At 35.6% G+C, this 16264-nt stretch overlaps 1 protein-coding gene across 2 annotated transcripts in view; it reads right to left on the bottom strand.

Moving 5' to 3' along the window:
- Nucleotides 1–310: 310 nt before the first annotated feature.
- Nucleotides 311–16264, bottom strand: part of JMY (junction mediating and regulatory protein, p53 cofactor) — a 68712-nt gene continuing 52758 nt past the window's right edge. Inside the window, exons 5-11 of one of the 2 annotated variants that reach the window (XM_070412240.1) lie at nucleotides 15917–16082; nucleotides 15342–15529; nucleotides 13917–14003; nucleotides 12781–12876; nucleotides 11086–11683; nucleotides 9687–9997; nucleotides 311–5827 (exon numbers count right to left, since the gene is read on the bottom strand). In XM_070412240.1, coding sequence (XP_070268341.1) covers nucleotides 9690–9997; nucleotides 11086–11683; nucleotides 12781–12876; nucleotides 13917–14003; nucleotides 15342–15529; nucleotides 15917–16082 — 1443 coding nt within the window. In that variant the 3' untranslated portion in view covers nucleotides 311–5827; nucleotides 9687–9689. The remainder of the gene's footprint in view (nucleotides 5828–9686; nucleotides 9998–11085; nucleotides 11684–12780; nucleotides 12877–13916; nucleotides 14004–15341; nucleotides 15530–15916; nucleotides 16083–16264) is intronic. The other variant, XM_070412241.1, reaches the window with a different exon arrangement.

Raw genomic sequence — 16264 nt, 5'->3', positions numbered from 1 at the left:
AATAATCTCCCCATATTAGATGAACACAAAATGACTCCTAACATGAAAGCATTTAAAAGCCTTCCAATTTTGGAAGTCGTTGTTTCCAAACTATGTGGATAGTTACCGAGATGACATGAATAAGGCTGTTACTAGTACAGATAAAGCTGCCATTAAAATATTTCATAATAAACAGTAGTTGGGAAGAGCCAGAAGTATAGGGGTAAACAGTCTCTGAATCCTGATCAACATAACAGGTGTATGACTTGCTGTGCTCCTTCTATTTGAAAAGAAGTGACGGTATCTCCCACCAATGTTAAACAAAGTGAGGTTAATGCAATAAATATATTTTATTAAAGAAAAAATGGAATATTGTTAAGCACCAAAACTGTATGTTGTTACATTGCATGTACAAGAAGAGAAAGGTGATTGCAATACTTGGTGTACAAGTACTTAACTCTGAAGTCATGAGTGTAAAAAACATGAAATACAAAGCAATACAATAATTACAATGCAGAAAAGTTGCACTAAAGAGCCAAAGGCAACAGTCAAAACAATTATTGGAGATTTCAGAGTATTGCTATAAATGCTTGCTTAGTTTTTTCTTTGTACTTTTAATACTTTAGGATGTTAATTTAGCATACTTAAGTATTGTAAATTTGCAAGAGTTGGCATTTACAATACACTGTGCACACTGCCCATGTGATGTGATGGTGTTAAAGCCATCCTTAAAAGCCAAGCACAATGTGCTAGTGTTTTGCTTCTACCATTATAATATTGCACAAAGCTAGTAAATGGTGAATTAAAATTTTCATTTGACTGGAAAGACTAAAAAACATGTCAGTTTCATTAGCCCTAATGGGCTTTACTCATGCAAAATGACCTGTGGCCTTCAATTTTTCATAAACTACATATTATGGTTTCAACCTTGGCAATACATACAGTACAATGAGAAATTCAGTGACACAGTGGGGATTCTGTCCACGTTAAAGAAGTCAGAAGTTACTACATTGGTTATACTGGCTATTCCTTTTGGTTAACAGTTGAAGGGAAAATGCCATCTTGTGTTTATGGAGACTTCTTAAAACCAATTTAATTAGTATTGGGAAAAGCTAGAATAACTTGTTACATACTCTTTGATAGTTAACCATAGAACATGCAAGTTTAAAAAAAAACACAAAAACACCAAAACTTCGTGTGTTAAAACTGAACTCTATAACCAATACCTATACCTTTTGTACATGTCTAAATATCATTTTCCATGGTCCTTCCTTAACTCCCCCAAATGAACCAATCTTAATTATAACATGACTTTAAAAAACACACAAAAACTTTCCCCTAACCCTCAAAACAAATGTTTGAGATTCAGTGTGAAATAACATTGATAAAATATTTAATGTGTCAATCTCAGAGGTATTTTCTGTACATGCACATTACAGTGTGATAATAAATGCATGGAGAAGGGAAGAAACGTTTATAAATTTGGAATTCAATTAAATTCCTCAAATGCCAAGCTATACATTTACTATGGGCAAAAGAGAACATTTCCAAATGAATACGTCTTCGAAATAATTCAGTGGACAAACATTTAACACACACAATCCAGACTCCCTCTTACCTTTAAAAAGCCTCTGTTTACATACATGATAGTTTAGGCAGCAATATAAACTCATTTTTTTGTAGGAAAACTTTTAAATTAGCCTATATTTATAGGATAAAAAATACCATTGCTTCATTTTACAAAGCAACTGAGCAGAGATTTTTTAAATGTGCTTTAACTACAGAGCACTCTGCAGTGATGATCAGACACACCACTGAACTGTCAGTAGCTTAATAAATGCAGCGTGCTCCCACAGTAAGGTGCTCTACTTCCTGCCCTCTCTGCCATTGGAAGTAAGTCCTGCTGGTCAATCCTCTACCTGAAGCATAGTTGTTCTATGCTAAGCAGTAAACGGGGAATAAAATCTGTTTAAAATGCACATTTAACTTTATATTATTTAAATTCAGTGCAAGAATTAGGCAAAACTTAAGGTTTCTGCTTTCACTATATAATGGTTGCACGTTAACAATGAGTCTGCCACAGTTTTTAAATGTTTTACATCTGTTCAAAATTTTTTTTACAAATAACCTGGTAAAGTATATGAAATTTGAACTCCCTGATAAGGCCTTTAAGGACCCATTAGTACTTTACAGGTTGGCATCTGATGTTAAGTGCATAATAAATTATAAAGATTAAAAAAAACCCTTGTATTTAGTGAAAGAAAAAACTTTTCTTAGGCTAAAAGCATTACATTCTCAGCGAATGTAATTAAAAATGGAGTCTCAGGGAATGTATAAAGTTAAATTGTGTTAATTGTATACTGGTCCCATCCCAAACAGAGAGAATGCTCCCCCCATTTATTTTTGTTCCACTAATAAAAGAATTTCCATTCTTAGTGTCTGCTATGGCCAAAGTATGCTTTACAAAAGTGGTCACGCCATGTTACCAAATATTGCTACATAGTTCAGCTTTGTAGAAACCAAGGCCCCCCCCATCCTATATAATAAAAGGGTTATATGCAAATTGACGGAATGGCAGAACGTCCGGTCGCTATGACGCACACTGACCACCAGGGGGCAGACGCTCAATGCAGGAGCTGCTCCCTGGTGGTCAGTGCACTCCCACAGGGGGAGCACCACTCAGCCAGAAGCCCAGAAGCTGGGCTCATGGTTGGCGAGCGCAGTGGCCTCTCCTGCCTCCGCAGCAGCACTAAGGATGTCTGACTGCCTGCTTAGGCCCGCTCCGCACGAAGTGGACCTAAGCTGTCAGTTGGTCATCCCCTGAGGGCTCCTGGACTGTGAGAGGGAGCAGGCCAGGCTGAAGGATGCCCCCAAATGCATGAATCTCATGCACCGGGCCTCTAGTTACATAAAAGTGCTGAAATTTTTCTACGGTTTCATAGAAAAGCCCCACAGTCCCACTATGGAAATACTACACCTGATCAAGTGTCATAGTCATGTCTAAAAGTCTATTTGAAAATGCATTTTATAGAAATGTTTAAGTTTCACAATGAACAATTAAGGAATGATTGTTTTTGTGCTGCTCACAAACTCAATAAGCCTATAAAATATACATCAAGTAAGCAAGACAGTTGCTCATCTTTTAAAAATCTTTTTTAGCCAGGCATGTCTTCATATTGCTACAATATAGTACCATTGGGATTTTAAATCATTAGGAATACCTTTTCTATACATTCCACATTGGTTATATATACATAATTTTAGTTGCATTAGAAGAAATAGTTAACATTGACATTTAAGTGAGCAGTAAGTAATACTGTCCTCAAAACATCCCCCAGATCACCACCTACTTGTTTCCCTATTATAAATATATAGTAGTTGATGCCAGATTAGTAAATTAACTTCTAAACTGATTCAGCACAAGCAAGCAGTTGTTTGCAGATTCTTATATATGGCAATGATACATTAACAGAAATATAGCTGTCAAATATTTTAAACCATATAAACAGTATAGCCAAGTTTGGAAGTGGAAACGTGATCTATAAGTACCACCATAACTAAAATATATACAAATGAAATACTAAGGCCCAAGGTGCTCATCTTACTGGGGCAAGAAAAAAAAGAATTTAACCATGTCAACATAATTCCTGTTGGGGTCTAAAACTGCTTTAAAATTAAAATGAGGATTCAACTGGTCAACTCATCTTAATAGACAAGTTGATGGTAGTTATTTTAAATTTTAATATTATTTGTGAGAACTCTTAAAGGTTGATGACCTACAGTAACATGCAATTCTGTGGAAGTAGGAATCTGAATCTCTAAGGGAAGTGAGTGTGTTAAAGAAAGTTATTTACCAGAGAATGAGCATAGCTGGCTGCTCTAACCTACTCATCTTCAAGTGTGAGATAACCTTCATGGAGATCACAGGACCCTTGGAATCGCAGCTGTAACACCAAATGGGTAGCAATTCCCTCTAGACATATGAGAGTTCTAGTGCTTTTGCTGTTAATTTAACATTGCATTCTCCTGTATTTTTCTAAATGTCAATGAATGAAAAACAAAACAAGCATCCAAAGGCATAACACTGAAATGTGATTTTTTTTTATGATTTGTAAATTTACTAAAACTTCTTAAAAAATACATTATCAAACCAATCATTCTTTGGGTTAGGAAGCATGCTTCAATGCCTTATGGATGTAGATAGGAAAAAATATCCCCCACTCACCATCATGGGATGAAGATTAGTTTCTATATTAGATCTACATCTCCAATCTTCCCAGACAAGATGTGAAAATAGTGCTAGAATAAACCAATGTATTGTGAAGCATATTACCAACATTTAAGCAGAAAGATTTTGTTTTACATGACCTGATGTCAGAATATTTTCTCCATAATTACTCTCAAGGAATGCCACTTTAATGTGACAAAGGTGCAAGCATTTCTTTTTCCTCTGGAATATCGATTCATTGGAGGGCTTTTACACTGGGACTGCTTTCTGAGTCTAGGTCAGATAATTGCCTCATAAGAAATAAAAGTCTTTTTTGGTACTTCGGTCCTCCCTGCATATAAAGGCCAAGATCTGTCTTATGCAGAATACTCTACAGAGTACTGTACTAAGTCCAACATATCTATCTTCATTTAAGCCCACAGCAGTCCAGCTGAGAACACATAATGGCTCCATTCATATAAACGCATCCTTCAGGACTCCATTACAGCAAAACAGGCACCTAGAGCTACATACATGTTTAATTTAGTGACAATAACAAAGGCTCTATCCAAAAACTCCACTCAAAGCATGTGAAATGCCAGCTAAAGAGGCTTTTCTGCTTGTCTAATTTTTTCTGAATATCTGTAGAGCACTTTTTTTTTTACTGTGGAACATAAAAATAAAAACTTAAATGGTATATGATAAAAAGACTTAAGATCTGCATTCCTATTATAGAATCCTGATTTTTGATTCTCAATAGGAAAGTCATGTTGAATTACAGTAATCAAGCAATAGTTCAAACAAAAAGACCAAAAATAATTTGAAATATTATCAAATTACAAAGTATTGCTTCTCATAAACAAAGCTGCACATAATATTCAAACTATTATAAATTCACAATTATGAAGAGCTATTTAAAAGCATGGAAATTTTACTTCAAAAACTTACAAAGTGTAAGAGTGTGTGGTCTTCTAAAAATATGCCATGTTAAATGTATCATATTGTGGTAAACACATTAATAGATGTATCTCCATAGTTTTGTATCTTTCCAGATATTGTTCAACATCTTTATGAAAATTCCTTTGGAGATAATGTGGAAATTTTCATCATCTGATTTTCTTTCAATTCCTGTCCCAATGGCTATCATGATAAACTTCTTTTTCAGAGTGTCACACTATTTATATAAGCTGATATGGAAGAAGCTCTGTAATTTTCAAGCAGATGACTATTCAGTGCACTGAACAATAGATTTCAAAGCAGTCCCAATACAGCTCACAGGAGACCTCTGTCCACCCAGTGCTCTTTCAACTCATAGCAACCCCTAGCTTTACTGGCCACTATAAGTATGTAAGTGGGTGGGCAGGAGGGGAAGATGGTAAAAAAAATGGGAATCTCTTTGAAGGCTTCTTCTTCACTGTAGTCAGAAACATTGCACATCTAAAACTCATGTTAACCACCATCTATTGGAATGACTGAAAAAGTAAAAACTTGCCAACTGTGCTTCCTTTTTTCACACCACTGAGCCAATACACTTTGGATCTAATGGAATCCAATTCTGGAACCAAGTGTTTAAAATTTGTTTTTCAAAAGAATATGAATCGGTCTTCAACCGCAGGTATTTTTTTCTTTTTCGTGAGTCACCTGTTTACAAATGAAATAACAATGTATTAAAAAAAGAATGACCTATTAAAGGTAGTATGTACATATGCTCCCTCATAACTTTAACAATATCCAGAATGAACACTGATGATTTTCCTTATAAATGGCCATTTATACAGTTAAAAAAAAAAAAGATATGCTTGTATTCAAAAGTAATAAAAATGAAAAAATTTACATATGGGTTTTGATCATTGTTAAAAGGTTGTAAAGATTCTTTCACTTTTATTTTTACTTCTTTTAAAATAACATTTTATGTCAATACAAAAAGGAAAAATATAATCTAAAAATTTTTGCCTAATAAACTGCCAGTATAAGAACTATTACATGACATTTTTAAAATTCACTAGGGAGCAATTTTTGTTAGATTGACATTTAGAGCACGGGATTAATACTGGTTTTTAAATGCGTGCTTTACCAAGACTTTAAAATTCAAATTAGTTGTGTTTGATATCTATGAGCTTACCTATAGAACAGGAAAATTTATATAAAAGTTCTGGTACTTATCAGATAAAAGCTGACATGAACAGAATACTAACTTCTTTTATTATAGTTCTGTGTTATCTAACCCTGTAGCTACATGTGGCTATTGAGCACTTAAAATGAGGCGAGTATGACTGAGAAAATGAATTTTTAATTTAAATTAAAATATAAAGTGGTAGAAAATATTTTTTCTACTAAATACAATTTTATTGTTTTGATAGGACATTTCACTTTAACCATTGAATATTTAGCATCCAGACTGAGATGTACTATGCTGTAATTTATACTAGTAAGCATAAAATATACAGTGGATTTTGAAGATTCAGTACAAAAAAATGTGAATTATGTTGTATATATTTTTTTATATTGAAAACATGTTGAAAGATACTATTTTGGATATAGCATGTAAAATAAAGTATTAGTAAAATCAGTTTCACCCATTCTTTTCTACCTTCTTTAAGTATAACTAGAACTTTTAAAATCCTATGTGAGGCTCACATTGTATTTCTATTGGACAGAGTCATTATAGTTACTTCCTAAGTTTAAGAAGGACCCCTCAGGGCCCTAGCTGGTTTGGCTCAGTTGGATAGAGCATGGGCCTGTGGACTGAAAGGTCCAGGGTTTGATTCCAGTCAAGGGCACATGCCTAGGTTGTGGGCTCGATCCCTAGTGGGGGGCATGCAGAAGGCAGCCAATCAGTGATTCTCTCTCAACACTGATGTTCCTATCTCTCCTACTCCCTTCCTCTCTGAAATCAATAAAAAAATATTTTTTTAAAAAAGGACCCCACAGGAAACAAATCAGAAACTGAATAAAGTCTATATAACTACATGTACTTCCTTATGTTAGAAATACCCTTCAAGGACACTGTTAACTATAACGATCTCTGGGAAGAGTTTTTAGAGGAGGGTGAGGCAGAACAGGGACCTTCACTTTTTACTTCATGAAGTTTTGAGAAGTTAGCTCTTCAGAGAAGTATGTAATCACATCAATGATTTAAAAGCTCTAAGAATGAAGCCAATTAATAACAGGAAATACAAATTACAGCTTTTTTTTTAAGCTATCTGTGGAGAAGTATCTAAAACATTTAAAAATGATTTCCCAAGCCCACACGCAGGTGAAACGGAGCTTGTTCATCAATGCCAGCTCAATCGGTGGAGCATACAGCTAATCTACAGATTGCTTCTGGTGTAGGATATACTGTCTTTTAAAACTAGCTTTGCAGCTATCTGAGCTCATACATTTTGTGGAACTATTTCATTGTTTCTCTCAATATTATACTACATATACCAGTCATTAAAAAAATCATTCTAAGAAAAGTTTTAGGGAATTTTCAAAGTGGTATTTATCCTGGACATCAGAAATAAGGCCAAATTAGCAGCCCAAAGCTATAAATAACGGACACTTGAATGTAGGAAATACTGCTGCAGTATCTGTGCTGGGCAGGATCTGGTAGGATGGAAGATGACAAACAGTGATGGGCTGGCGTGAGCAGCTGCTGGGAGGCCATGCACCCTGCCTGGGCCACTGCAGGCAACTGTAATAAAAGGACTAAACATACTCATTCTGTGAAGGCCCACCTGAGGGATTAACCAATCAGCACTAAGATGGTAGTTTCAGGCATAGGTTTAGCAGCTCACCAAGAAGCTATAAGCAGGAGACAGGCAATAAAAATAGGTAGCAAGCACTGTAATGTGAAAGACAATAAATATCCAGTCAAAAAGATTCCCTGTCAAGACAGATCTGAGTCTCTAGAGACACATTCATACACCAAGTAGATATACTGATATATTTATACCCCTCTGCAAAGCATAGTATACATATATGTACAAGCACAAATGATTTGAAATTATTTTGGGATCCATAAACATGCCACACAGAGTGACTATTAATTAGGACCTCTATAAATAACGCTCTTGGAAAAAAGGATACCAAAAGCCCAAAACCACAGCAGGACCATAGTATTCTGGAATGTTTGCTCAAGCACATTAAAGGTAACACGCAACCACTTAAGAGATATGTGATTTTCCCCCCACCCATTTTGTTAAGTTACTGATCTGTGCAGATGCTGCTGGAGAGATGTGGAACAGGTAAAATTGCTTTTAGTAATATTTGATATCCAAAATAGTATCTTTGAACACGTAATCAATCTAAAAATTAATGACAGTTCGTTTTTTTATATTAAATCTTCAAAATCCAGATGTATTCCTGCATATGCATCAGTATCCTGGGGAGTGAAGGCGAGGAATCTGCACTTTTAATAAGCTTTCCAGGTAATTCTTATAATCAAGCATGTTTAAGAATAGTTGTGATGTGCCCTAGTCGGTCTGGCTCAGTGTATAGAGCGTTGCCTGCAGACTAAAGGGTCCCGGGTTTGATTCCAGTCAAGCGCATGTACCTTGGTTGCAGGCTCCTCCTGGAGGCAACCAATCAATGTGTTTCTCTCACATCGATATTTCTCTCTGTCTTTCCCTCTCTCTTCCACTCTCCTTAAAAATCAATGGAAAAATATCCTAAGGTGAGGAGTAACAACCACAAAAAGAATAATTGTGCTGATGAATATGTTTATTCTTTACTCCCTCCAGGACTATGAGCCTCCCCCTTTTGATGAATGTTGTGAAGCTGTATACTATTTAACTTATATGTTATTATTACTGATTCTATATATTTATCATAATTTATAATTACCACATTACTTTAAAATTACCTTATTAAAATATACATTAAATAATGTATTAAAATAATACGTTAAAATGTACTGGAGTATAACTCTCTATTACCCTGGTAGAATGCCAAATGTGTAACCAATACTCATAGGGGTACTCAATAAGATATGTATATGTATAATTTTTATATTTATTACGTTAACTAAAATTTTAAACAATGGAGTTACTATAATAAGCCTAAAAATGATTAACCTCAGTTTTAAAGGCTTAGAAAGCTAAATAATCAGATAACACAATTACTTTTCTAGACTGATCTTCGAAAATTCCTTCACAGGCAGCTAATAAAACATCAAAATTTAATATGTATATGTTTGTAATAAAAATGCTTCAGTTAGAAAAGGCCTTTTCTGTTTTGAAAGACTTTCCTGGTATTAGATAAGAATATCCTCTATACTTGGGATATGACTGTACTGCCATATAAAAAACAGCATTTACATAGCAGAATCTTTGAAAAGTGCTTTCCTATTAAGTTTCTAGAAACTACAGAAGTAAAATCTTAAGTTTACAAATTTATGACCCAACTATAATTGGCCTGTATAATAAAATAATAAACCTCAGGCTCAATATAAGAGACCTCATCATATCCAATATAAAAGCTGTGTTACCAACGCTACTGAAGAAAGTAAGACATTTACTTGTTAGTTTTCCCATTCTGTGCAAGGCAAGGCCTCCTCTTCATCCTCCGACTCAGGGGATGCTTCTTTGATTCTCCTAAGAGCTTCATGGATGCTCCGTGTGAGAGGGTCTGTGTCAGGCAGAAGCGTGAAGGATTCTCTCAAAACTTCCTTCTGTACTTTCTTCAATTTTACCCCCTTCCTTATTTGTGCCAAGATATTATTACTATCATCTTCATCAGGAAAAGGAGGCAGAGTTCGTTGTTCAACCTTTCTCAGATGAAAACTACCACGTTTCAAGGAAGCTAACACCTCATCCATGGGTGAGCTCACTTTAGAAAATGAAAGAAAACAATTGGGGTTAGAATAACACATAAAAAGTCAAACTACTACAACCTCTAGACTGTAGGACTCGATAGCCCATGACACTGGAAACACCATCTACAAAATGGCCCATGCAGTGTGAACAGAAGGTTCCAAAGCACAGGGCATCCTAATTACACTTACTAAAAAGAAATCCCAAGACTCAATTCCATGTCAGGTATTATTGGTATTCCTATCATTTCCCATGTGAGAAAAGGGAACAGAGTGGGAGCAGGGAGGTGGTCTTTAGTAGTATCATAGGTGAGGCTTCTGAAGGATTTATTTCCATAATGCACCAGCCCAATCTGAATTCCAAAGTGACTGGGTTATACATTTAATTTTTAAAAAATAATTTTGGTTCATTATAGTGATATTTTGCATTTAGTTGTTTTATACATGAAATTCTACTTGGATTAAGGTAAAAATATTTTACAGGATAGTCTTTCAGATTAAAATATAATATGCAAAATGTTCTATATAATATTCTATGCAAGCTAAAGCTCCTTGAGAGCCAAGATTTCCTGTTCTTTTCAAAAAACAGCTTTAACACATAATGTGACATGCAAGAAATTATACATATTACTTCTTATTCTTCTTTGATTCTTTGTATGAAGAGTATACTAAGGTCCTCAATAAACATGTGACCAATTGTCCTGCCAATGCCATCCTAGTGTGATAGTTCTGACCAAATGACTTAAGCTTTCCGATGTGAATACATTTCTTGTATTTCCCAGGTTTAAAATAACTTTTTTTTTACACAAAAGGAGCTTCCTACTATGTATTACCAAATAGATCAAGTATCACTTCAGAAGATTTATTTTTAAAAATATGCCCAACAGCTAAAGGTACACACTGCTATGTCTGTAGAAATTTGTCGATATGGGTTGGTGAGAATTCTGCCCTGCTATGACCTTGAAAACCTATTCGCTATCAAATAATGTCCAGAAATAAAATAATGTACTAGTATTAAGCTTCGTAAGATCCTGTGAAATAAAAAGTGCTTTGATTATGCCTCACTTTTTCAACAGATGAACATGAAAAGATCTCTTTAACTTACCTCTCCTTCTCTGCAAACCTTCAGCAGTCTTTTTGAGCTTCTTCCTGGCACTGACCAGCTGGCTGCTATCAAAGAGATGTGCTGAAGGGGCACTCGCAGATTTAGGGATTCTCTTCTCGTTCCCCTCCACTCTAGGCAGACCTTTCTCCAGTGTCTCTGGGATGTTGTCCTTAGCAACAGGCAGAGGTGGTGGCGGTGGTGGTGGGGGAGGAGGGGGTGGTGGGGGAGGTGGTGTTGGAGGAAGAGGTGGTGGGAGTGGATCTGTGGTAACAGAACCTGGTTCAAGGTCAATATTATTCAAAAGTGAAAGAGAAACAGTGGGGCACAGTTCCGAGGTAACACCACTGAGAGGTAATGAAGTGGCTTCAAGTTGTACTAATGAAGTATCTTCAAGTTGTATGAGGCTTTGGGCTTCTGCTGTCTGTGATGACCCAAGCTTGCCTCTTCCTTTCTGCACCTCTTCACTTTTCTCTTCTATCTGCAGTGCTCCTGGCATAGAGTTGCATTGGTCCTCGCAGGGCACAGGACTAGCGGCACTTTTTCTTGCATGAGCCAGTCGCAATCTGCTTGACTTAAATATAACTTGGCCAGGGTACCTCTAAAAAAACAGAAGTTGTCATAACTGGTTAAATTATGTTAAAATGATTTATGAACAACTGGCTATCTATTTTCTCTCTCAAGTGAAAGATGTTCTTTTGGAGCTTTTGTAATTTTCAGGGAAACTTTTGTAATACAAAATTGTAATACAGTTATACAGAAAACCAGAATACCAAAGTGTAGTAACTTTCAAACAGTTATCACCAAACTCTTTAACGTTTGCTCATCATCAAATCCTTTATCAAGATCTTGTAATCCTCTTATCAACTTAAGCAACTATTCAAAATTACCACTATTAAAAAAAGGTCTTTACTGAATAAAATTATGAATTTAAACGAAAAAAATAATAGGAATGTAAATTATACAACATAAATGATGTAAAACATATATGTGCAGAAAGCTAAGGGACTATTAGTTTCTTACATGTATTTTCAAATGCTTACAGATAAAATTTTTGGGAGTACTGAGTGACATAACAACTCTCATTCTATATTTTTACTGTAGTGAAACCTAGCATTAATGCATTTGCTTAACTCAAGGCTTAATACCCTTTTCACTATAATACTAATAGGACTTTATCAAACGCTTCCGACAGTGGAAGCTTTATCAACTAAAACCATTCAGCTTAAGCACAGTTCGAAGGAAATATTTAGCTGCTGTGATGTCAGTGTCCAGAGTAATGGTTTCACCTGGTAAGTAAACTGCTGAAGCATTTCTCATGTATGCTGATCCTCTCTCTAATTCTGTCCTGATCATTTCCATAGATTACTACCATAGGTTGATGTATGTGGAATCAATAACAAGTTGATGCTTGAAATGGAGAGTTGGCTGTAAACTAATTACTTTACAATTCATTTGTAATTCAAGGGGAACCCATGCTTCCCAGGGGCCTTGACCATTCCTCTTATACTAGACTGAAGTGGTAGCCAAGGGTCACAGATATTAATTCTGGAAACAACCAGAGGAAAGGTAGCCATGCAATCAAAACTAACTTACTTTCTAAACAACAAAGGGAAAACCAAGTTTTTCTCAAAGAAATCTTATAATAGTAGTGTGTATGTAGCAATGAAAAACAATATAGTTACTGTACTTTATTACCTGTTTAAAAGTTCGAAGTCTATCCAGTGTTCTCTGTCTTTCTTGGCTAACCCAAGCACTTTTTCTTTCTTCTTCATCATGTAATTTCTCTCTCTTCTGGTAAAAAATGAGTAGTAATTCAATTATGATGTTTCCCATTTCTTTTTATCATTAATAGGGAAAAAAAAGAACAGAGTTCTCCCAGTATATCAGGTGGGTAACCCCGAAGAATGATGCATTAAACAAAATGTTTTATGGCATGAAGCACTATCCGTTTTTAACAAATTATCATTTTAAAATTCACAATGGTAAAAATAATACTATTTTATTTTTTTCATTTACTCCCAATTAAAGAATCTTATTCTGTAAAATAGAATAAAATCTCTGAACTAAAAAATGTTTCATTTTTGTGGCCCTGGCTTAAACAATTCTAGTATGAAATACGTATAGCTGTTAATTCTGCTAACTCAAACAGTGGACCTTAAAATAAATCCATAAACACTTGGTCAGTAATTTAGATATTACACAAGTCAACCAACATAACCAACAGTTAGAAAAAAATAAAAGTAGTTCCAGCATCATACATAAATCATTTGCTTTACTATCATAACTTATAGCTGGCAGTTATCTGTACAAAAATTAAAACTTTTTCTCATATTGTTGAATCAACTAAAAGCCATCTAATTAAGTCTCATTAGGCAGAACAAATATTAAATAAATGAAAAGGCTTTCTAGATAAGCAAATGGGTTATGAAACTTTATTTTTCTGCTTTGTTTTAAAAAATTGGGGCTACTTCCCCCAAGACCAGATAATTTCACATGGAGTATGATGGTGGTTCCAGTGTGTCATTAATCTGTCTTTCTTCCATTTGTCTGCTGTCCTTTACAAATTCTATCATCCATTATTCTCTTATTCTATTGCTTCTCTCTTCTTTCCCACCAGCTTTGTCCTGGACAATATAATTTCTAATGAGACTTACTGCTCACATTTGCCTTAGATGATTATATCAAAATCTAAAGGATGACTTGAATCGTCAAACTAAAAGTGTACATGAAGTTTCAGGAAACCCTCATGCACAATGCTCAACTGGTAATGTTACTAGACACTACAGTAAAAATCAAAGTTTTGTTCTAAGTCTCCAAGAATACAAACTTACTAGTTGTACTGTGTGATGGGTTCTGTAGTTCTCTTCACTCTGAAGGTGCTGATGGAATTTTTCGTTGTGTTTTGCAATACAAATTTCCTATAAACACATAAAATATGTTTTAATATAAGTGGAACTTAAAGATTTAAACAACATACCAGGGTTTATGTGATAAGTCACATCTTAACATATAACTGCATAGCGAAATATCAAATAAACCACCTCTGGTTTCTCATTTGTAAGACTGAAGCAGCACAAGCCAAATAATTAAGATCTTAAAAAGAGTCTTCTATCAAATTATTAAAACTTCTCTTCCATTCCTGATTTCCCTTTTTTGGAGGGGGTGGGATGGGGCAAGGCAGAGTGGAAGAGGGTGTCCTTATATAATCTCAAAGGTCTCTTTCAGCTCTGAAGTCTGTGGCCAGAATATTGTCTTATTGCACTCCTTAAACTGTCTGGGCAAAAAGGATCTACAACTCCTGGCTTAAAGTCTGTATTCTTAAACTCTCTTTGATGAATTAAAGAACATGATTTTGTCCAAACTGCTTTGAAGCATATTATGAAATCTTAAACTTCTGGCCACAGACTTTAGAACAAAAAGAGACCTTAAAGACTAGAAAGTCAGAATTATGTTCTTTCTAATCACGTGAAAACAAAAACGTAATAATAAAATGGGATATATGTGCTTCTTTACAAAATAATGCACTGCCATTTGGCAATTTTAGTGGCACCACGCTAAATCTTCATTTTCCCTGCATCCTTTTGGAAAGCCCTCCAGATGAAAGGGTTTCCATTAGTTCCCAACACTCTCAGAGCTATACCAAAGATTACTCTTCTAATCAGAGAAAGGCATCTAAAGAATGACATTTTAAGCCAGCAAACTATTTTTCTAAAGCAACTGTTGATATTATATTCTCCCCCCACACTGGGTTAAATCTCTTGCCTAACAAGTATTGATCATGAAATGAACTTGTCCACGGCAGTCTCCCTGGGGGAAAAAAGGCAGTCCTATACAGTGACATGATACAGTGGTATACTGACTTAGGCTTCTGGGTCACACAGACCTCAGATAGAATCCTACCTTACCCCATACTAAGCACTTTTTCTTGGGTCATTTATTTAACCTTGGTTCCCTTGGCTATAAAATGAGAATACAGGTCCACAATCCCTTATCCAGAACAAAGGTCAGATGTGTTTTGAAACTGAATTTTTTTTCAGATTTTAAAAAGGTGATAGGTTACATATATCATATTACCAAGGAACTCCAGCAGGATTCTGAAGCAGCACCCCCATAATAACTTACTTCATTTTAAAAGATGAACAAGTATTAGTGACAAACTAGATTAAAATTATTAGCTATGGATCAAGGATTAGGTAATGAATAAAAGCAAAATTTAAAATTAAGGCTGAATTTCATAAATACATAACCTATTATACCTTTTTGTTTCTGAGGTAGGCTTTCTTGGCTGAAACCCGTCCACGTCTTGCTTCCAGCTGGCGTGCTTTCTGCTGAAGTTTATGCAGCTCTTCTCTCTGTAAATGCACCGATGCTGCCATCTCTTCCTTCTCCAGCATGGCCTCCATGCTTTCATAAGTGTCATAGTACACCACTTCATCTCTCTTTTCTGGTACAGAATAGCAACAAAGGGTAATGGTTAAGAGCGTGGACTGCAGAGACAGAACAGGGTTCTCATCCACTTACTGGCTCTGTAACCTCAGGCAAAGCCATTATCTATATATATAAAAGCCTAAGCAACAATTACGACCCGACGGTAGCTATGACGCACACTGACCACCAGGGAGCAGACGCTCAATGCAGGAGCTGCCCCCTGGTGGTCAGTGCACTCCCACAGCCAACCTCCTGCAGCTGGCCAACCTCCTACAGTCCCTCCCCGCTGTTGGCTGGCCAGGTCGAGGGACCCTACCCATACATGAATTTGTGCACCGGGCCTCTAGTCTCTTTTAAAGCATTCAATCTTTTGTGGACTTATGTGGTTAAATGTACACCATACCAGATATAAGTCTTTTGATGCTTTCTAGTTGTGCTGTCAACAATAACTCTTCACACTTCAAGATTTCAAATTGTACTTCATACAACTGAAGTTGCAGATCATAATAATCAGCTTCTAACTGATCCAATCGGGCTATGGCTTCTGTACCACCCTGCAAACTCTGCATCTGTATTGAAAATAAAAATATTTCTAGTTGGTGGGGACAAGAAAAAAAGTCATGTTATAATTTCTAATTAGAAATGAAAACTAATCAGACAGGATAAACCCATAAAGCAATTGTTCTAAGAAACTTGTGGGCAAGAATGAAGATTTTTGAAAGACATAAAAACAGTAATAATTAAAACATAT

Source organism: Myotis yumanensis, unplaced genomic scaffold (genome assembly GCF_028538775.1).
Source record: "Myotis yumanensis isolate MYYU_CA2020_CCGP unplaced genomic scaffold, mMyoYum1.0.hap1 SCAF_4, whole genome shotgun sequence".
Classification (NCBI taxonomy): Eukaryota; Metazoa; Chordata; class Mammalia; order Chiroptera; family Vespertilionidae; genus Myotis; species Myotis yumanensis.
The sequence above is the reverse complement of the archived record's forward strand: the minus strand, read 5'-3'. Positions and strand labels throughout refer to the sequence as shown.